The 7,193-nt window shown below is 47.9% G+C and overlaps 1 protein-coding gene across 1 annotated transcript; it reads right to left on the bottom strand.

The window, feature by feature from the left end:
* Nucleotides 1–6,164: 6,164 nt before the first annotated feature.
* Nucleotides 6,165–7,193, bottom strand: LOC136506197 (dehydration-responsive element-binding protein 2E-like). The gene has a single exon (XM_066501315.1). It carries the CDS (start codon nucleotides 7,191–7,193, stop codon nucleotides 6,237–6,239), a length of 957 nt encoding a protein of 318 aa, XP_066357412.1. The 3' UTR covers nucleotides 6,165–6,236.

Genomic DNA, 7,193 nt, shown 5'->3' with positions numbered 1-7,193 from the left:
GCTAAGTTACTGGTTTTCATCTATAGCTAAGTATTGTCATGCCATCACAGAACATTCATCACAGAGCAAAAGAACTGTCGGGCCATCACATAGCAGGTGTTTTTCCAGAACTACATCACCAAAAGAACATTGAGCAAACATCTTTCACTACAGCTAGAGCTTCTTCTTACTTTTGGTATTTGAAGCAGGGCTGGCTAGGCTGGCTGCTACAACTTGGAACTTCTTTGGTGTAAGCTTCTTCTTGATACCTATCTTCCTCCCTAGTGAAACCTGGGGCAGCATGGTCTCTAGTGGCTCTGTCTCTATTATAATGAAGTCTTCATGGAAAGGGGACAGCTGCACAGTTTAGATTGGAACTATGTCATTGAAACCAGTTCCAGACCTTATGGCAAAAAGGCAGACTGTGCTTTAGCATTAGCAGTCATAATAGAAGTGCCGTGATCAATTGAAGAGCTGGTAAAAATACCTGTTAGACACACTATTTGGACCTAAGCTTGAAGTAGTAGTGGTAGCTGCCCCTTGCTCTTCTTGGCACTAGAAGAAGAAGGAGATTTTCTCTTCCTTTTCTTGTGTGTCGCATTGACCACTGCCTCATTGTGTGGGGACACCATCGGGGATGGAGTAGCAACCACAATGCTAGTCTCTGTGTTACAGCTTGCTGCTTTTTTTTAGCCTTTTCTTTAGAAGACCCCTGCATAGGAAAAGTTACATTAGTTAACTAAGTTATTGAAGTTGTACATGTATCTTCAAAGTAATCTAGTTACATAGTTTACCTTTCAGCCTCTATTGCAGCTATATCTTCTGGATTCCCATTCTTGCAAGTGTACCAGTGATGCCCTAACTCATGATAGATGGGACACTCATGTTTATTTTCCCTCTTCTTGCTGCTGCCTCCCTCAAGTGATGATTTCATCCTATTCTTCCTTCTACCTCATGTGGACCTAAGATAGGGAGGGTGCATGAAAAAGCCATGAGTAGCTTTGGGCCACATGCTTTTGTCAAGAATACAAGGGATGGAACCCTCATATGCAGCTCTGAATTTGATGACAAAGAAGTAATCATCCACATGGACTTCTAGTTTTTCACCAGGAATTGAAGTAATGTAGGCTATTGTATGCTTGCATGGGATTCCAAACCCCTACCAAACCCTACAGGAACAGGTTTTGTCAGGTAGGCTGACCACAAACCTAAAGCCACTACCTCCCTTAGCACACAGTTCGGCCACACCATCAGGGGAGGCTGTGATCACTTCAATATCTAGGTTGTAACTGTCTTTCCTTAGCTTTTGAAGGATGTGAGGCAGAATCTTTCCCTCCAATTTCTTGGCTACCTTCTTCCTATGGTTCCATTTGATCAAAATCTTCTGTCTTATAGTGTCCAACAAGTAATCCAGGTGCTTTACCTTCTCAAGCTTGATCCAATTATTGAATGACTCAGCCAAATTATTAGTCACATAATCAACCTTTGACAATGTCCTATACTAGCTCTTGGTCCAAAGTTTCTTGTGAGTTTCTTGCAGATACTTCATTGCCTCAGGTTTGGCTGCAGTCATTGCTTGATAGTGCTTCTCAAACATGTAAGGGCTCCATGAATATGAAGAAGCCCACAAATGATCATCAAATACCTTCCCACTGTACCTCTTTTTGAAATTCTATACTAAGTGATACATACACTCTCTATGTTCAGCATTTGGAAAAACTTCACTAACCCCATTCATGACTGCCTGGCCACAATCTGTGCAGAATGTCAAGCCCTCTGGGGTGTCTATTGCTTCCTTCATCCTCTCCATGAACCACACCCAATTCTCATTGGTTTCTGAGTCAATTACACCAACAACTACTGGATACATCTAGTTGTGCCCATCTACTGCACAAGCAATGCACAACTGTCCCCTAAACCTTCCTATTAAAAATGTGTTATCTACTGCAAGATATGGTCTACAGCCTCTAAGAAATCCATCAACACATGGTTTCAGTGCAAAGAATAGCCTATTGAACTTGATCTTATTGTTGATTGTGTGATTATCAATGACAAGAAATGATTCAGGACTTGATTCTTCTAACTGGGCCTTAAGCCTATACAGGTTATCAAAACTTTTGCCCCAAGGCCCATAAATCTTATCCATGGCAAGATTTTACCTTTATACACTCTCTTGTAGGGCACCACAATTTTGTGTGCATCCTTCAACCTCCTTTGCAGTTCTGTTGCACCTAGAGTTCCATCTTCCTTCAGCCAATCAATCACCTGACTGCACACCTAGAACTGTGTTACCCCAACACAGATTCCTTGCCTCCTAGTGCTCTAACAATCATGAGGGTAGGGGTTCCTTTTCACCTGCAAAGCAGTCAAGTAATGCACTTATTACAAGCCATACAATGCAAGAAAAATAGGGAGCAATCAATGAAAACAATGTACTAACACACTAACTTAATAGTGTGCACATCCCTTAGAGTTGAGGCATTGAAAGCTCTAGTTTGGTTTTGGTGAATTGATGAAACCCTTAGTGCTAACCTAGTTTATTAAAGTGATTATGAGATAGGTAGCACCACTCTAAGTGATGAAGCAAATGAAGATCATAACATGATGATGATGATGGCATGGTGATGATCAAATGCTTGGACTTGGAAAAGAAGAAAGAAAAACAAAAAGCTCAAGGCAAAGGTGAAATTGATAGGAGCTTTTTGGTTTAGTGATCGAGACACTTAGAGAATATGATCACATTTAGGATCGATAGCCGTACTATTAAGAGGGGTGAAACTCGTATCAAAATGTGGTTATCAAAGTGCTACTAGATTCTCTAACTCATTGCATATGCATTTAGGATCTATTGGAGTGCCAACACCCTTGAAAATGTTTGTGAAAATATGCTAACACACATGCACAAAGGTGATCCACATTGTATTTAGCACTTGGGAGCAAGGGTAAGAAACTTCATCGGTGCCCTATACAGAAAAGATAGGTTTTCACATAGTACATCGGACGCTGGCCTCAACTGGACCGAAGCGTCCGGTCAGTGGAAGTAGTGAAGACGCTGGCGTCGGTCTTCGACCGGACGCTGACAAGATGTGTCTGGTCCTGCTGACGTGGCAGCGCACAGATAAGAGGGTGACTGACCGAACGCTGGGTGAGTTCGATCAGGGGTGACCGGACGCGTCCGATCGTGAGTAGAACCTTACTGGAAACGACCGGACGCTGGTGTTGGTGCGTCCGGTCACATCAAGCAGCACGTCCGGTCATAACTTAAGTGCACTGATGACCATTGAGATTGGACGATCAGCATTTGAAGCAGGGGCCATGTGACATGCATCGCACGACCGGACGCTAGGGTCCTGCGTCCGGTCGATCTGACCTGCGCGTTCGGTCGTCCTATTTTTTAGTGGACTGAGGAGCCAACGTCTCTATTTCGTGGGGGCTTCTATTTAAGCCCCATGGTCGGCTCAAGCTCACTCTCTTGGCCATTTGCATTGACATAGCAACCTTATGAGCTTAGCCAAAGCCCTCCCACTTATCTCCGTCATTGATTCAACATCTTTGTGAGATTGAGAGAGAATCCAAGTGCATTGCTTGAGTGATTGCATCTAGAGGTACTTGGTATTCGTGTTTTCGCTGTGGGATTCACTTGTTTCTCTTGGTGGTTGCCGCCACCTAGATGGCTTAGAGTAGCGAGGATCGTCGAGCGGAGGTTGGTGATTGTCTCTGGCTCCGATCGCGGTGATTATGAGGGGTCTTGTGCCTTCCCGATGGAGCGCCAAAAGGTAACTCTAGTGGATTGCTCGTGTCATTGAGTTACCTTACTTGTGGGTAGGTTCTTGTGGTGTCCAATTGTGTGGACGAGATTCATGCAACACCTCTTAGCCGCCGAACCACCAAGTGTTGGTCGACAAAACAGGGACTAGCGTGCTGGCAAGCACGTGAACCTCAGGAGAAAAATTGGATGTGTCTTGCCCTTTGGTATTCTCCCGGTGATTGATTTGGTATTCATCTTATGATTGGTTTACTCCTCTACACGGCGGTATAATCACCCTACTTACTTATTTATATTCTTGCAAACTAGTTGTAGCAAGCTCTTTAGTGTAGCTAGAATTGAGAGCTTGCTTTCTAGTTTAAGTTCATCTAGTGGAGCTCTTTAGTGTAGCAAGTGTGAGAGCTCTTAGTGAGTAGTGACATAGCAAATTGTGTATTTAGTGATCATAGCAACTAGAATTGTTGATAGGTAGCTTGCAACCCTTGTAGAGCTAGAGCAAGTTTGCATTTCGCTATTTATTATACTAATCAAATTGCTCTAGTTTGTTTGTACATTTTTTAATAGGCTATTCACCCCCCTCTAGCCATATTAGGACCTTTCAGGCACGAAGTCTCCACCTGCAGCCCTCACTCTGCTGTGAGCAGTTCACCCTATACCTCCTTGTATCACTCTTCTCAATGTCATAGTTGAACTCATGTTTAACAGCATGAGTAGCTAAAGCAATCTTAAAAGCATCCATGCCTAAATACATTGTTCCTACTGACATAGGAGGGTCCTTCTTGTCATAATCAAAATCAAGCATATGTTCAGGCTCTCTATCTTTAACCATATTATCTATGTCTTCTACTTCATCATTAGAGGATTCATCATCAGAGTCTGTCTTAGAGGATTCATCAGCACCAGAACTCTCACCTTCCCATTCTTTACTCCCACCTTGGCTCTGAGGATTGGGAGGAGGTGGGGGTATTGGGGACCAAGGTCAATATACAACCCTTCCTCTTCAACACCCACATGCTCATTCATTGGGTTTGGGTTAGCCAGGTATTCAGGTTCAGCAGATTGAGTGTGTGTGGCATGGCTTGGTTCTGCTAAGCTTGGACAAGCAGTTGAAGGGGTGAATGTGGGTTCAACAAAGTTCACAGTGCTACCAGAATCCCAATCAGGAATCACAAGTGGCTCACTACTTGGGCTATGATATGCAACAGTCAACAAGCGACATTTGAAAGCCTTATGTTTTGTAAACATTTCAACCAAATCTTGGTACGTGTAGACTTGGATGTTCACTTTACTATCCATGCAGAAATAAAACAATCTCACTATGTCACCGTAGTTATGAGGATACTTGTCGACAACTTCAGCAACTAGGTCTGTGAAGTTAGTGCGGTCGGCATCCATGACTTTGTTCAACGAAAACCACCGCGCACGAGAACTGGGAGCAACAATCTGGATTTCTATGTTGTAGCTACTTTCTGCGTCCATCCTACAGATGAACAAGGAGCACGCAATCAACACTACCAACACGGGGCACAAACGCAGGGCACTAAATACCGATCAACACTACAAACACGGGGCACCAAGAAACCAAGGGGGGAAGCAGTGAACTCACTCGTCCGGAAGCCAATCCGGTCGCTCGCCCACGCCCTTGTTCCCCGCCATGCCACGCCTATCCTCTGAATCCACGGTCGAATCCACGCTCCACTACCCCATGCGTCGCCACAAGCACGGGGGATTCGCCGCCTTCTCTCCTAGCCGCCGCTACAGCCTCCGCTGGCGGATCCGCCGCCGCTAGGGTTTCTCCGCCGTTAGGGTTAGGGAACCGAGGGAGTTGAGTGAGAAGAGAGAGTGAGAGACTGAGGAAGATGCCGGTCAATATCGGTCAATACAGCCTCCACATATGCTCGTGACTGAAAGGGCAACATGGATATTTTTTCTGCCCAGTCCCACATGTAAGAGCTGTCAAACGGTCAAAACCAAACAGAATGGAGTCGGAATGGCGTACTGGACAAAAGAGTTTAGAGTCATGGCACCAGGATCCGTGTGAACTTTTTGATGGCATGTAGGAATGGAGCATCTTTCATAACGACACACAGGGAAAATGTTCTTTATTTATATGGCTGAAAAAAATAGATACCTGATCAAAATCTGCGCATTCTTGTCTACTGCACGCTTGTTTCTCGACTCCAGTTAGCCTTGTCAACGCACTGATGAAGCTACCGAAAAATTGTTCGGATACTGAGAGTGAAGTAGCAGGCTACATAGATAAGGGAAGATGCATGTTTTTTTTTTTTGGTGTGTGTTAAAAAGAACTAAAGAATAGTAGGCTCAATTGTCAATTGGTCACAGATGCATTATGCCAAACTCATTACCACCATCAGATTATCAGAATCGATTACATTGAACTTGGGAGCAGCTTGTGCGCTAGTGAAAGGTGCCACGTGCAGCATGCAGATGGGCGGGATATTCAACATTGCATGGACTCGAATTACACACACTAGACGTCCCAGACAGGGATGGGCAGGCAGGTTCCGAACTGGTCGACCTCATGCAGATCGTCCATCTGAAACCCTCCGTTGACGCCGACGGCGCCGCCGTGGGCTCCCGCGATGTCGTTGAGGTCCGCTGCCAGCGCGTCCCAGTCGAACTTGCCGTTGCCGCCAAAGCAGCCAGCGTCGGCGGTGTCACCGTGAAAGCTGGCTTTAGCAGTGGCCGTGATGCCGTCGTCGTCGGTCTTGAGCACGCCGATCTGCTGCAAGAACTCCCTGAGGTCAAGCTGGGGCTTGTCCGCGCCGGGCGGGCCGCAGGTGCCGCCCTCGCACGGCTCGGCGTCGTCGACCGTCGTCATGGAGGCCGTGGCCACCGCCTGCTCCAGGGCGTGGAAGCAGGACATGGGCGGCGGCAGAGCCGCAGCCGCGTGGGTGGTGACGGTGGAGCAGGGAGACGTGGAGGCCGCCGCCGGGAGATGATCTGACGGGGCGAGCTGGTGGGCGGGCGCCGGCAGCGGCGGCTTGGCGGGCGAGCCGTTATTCTTGAACTCCTGCAGCCTCTGGTGGATGACATGCACGTTGTGCTGCGCGTTGAGGTTGAGCAGCCCGTAGGCCGGGACGGCGGCTGCCGCGGCGCCCCTGGCGGAGGCTGGGAGCCACCTGAGCCTCTGGTGCGCGGCGGAGGCGGCGGCGGAGACGGAGGCGCGGAGGTGCGGCAGGTTGAGGAAGGCGTCGGGCCCGTAGAGCCTGCGCGCGGCCTCGTCGTAGGCGAGCGCGGCCTCCTCGGCGGTGGCGAAGGAGCCGAGCCAGAGGCGGGTGCGCTTGTTGGGCTCGCGGATCTCAGCCACCCACTTGCCCCACGTCCGCTGGCGCACGCCGCGGTACTCGCACGCCGCGTTCTGCGGGCCGCCCTTCCCCCGCGTCGGGCCCTTCTTCCACGCGCGCTTCCGGCCGTAGCTCTCCAT

Source organism: Miscanthus floridulus, chromosome 1, assembly GCF_019320115.1.
Source record: "Miscanthus floridulus cultivar M001 chromosome 1, ASM1932011v1, whole genome shotgun sequence".
Taxonomy (NCBI): domain Eukaryota; kingdom Viridiplantae; phylum Streptophyta; class Magnoliopsida; order Poales; family Poaceae; genus Miscanthus; species Miscanthus floridulus.
This window is presented reverse-complemented; position numbering and strand designations above follow the sequence as displayed.

Bases quoted from the DNA above. Each gene is read 5' to 3' on its own strand.
- LOC136506197 (XM_066501315.1), bottom strand. From the start codon at position 7,193: ATGGAGAGCTACGGCCGGAAGCGCGCGTGGAAGAAGGGCCCGACGCGG.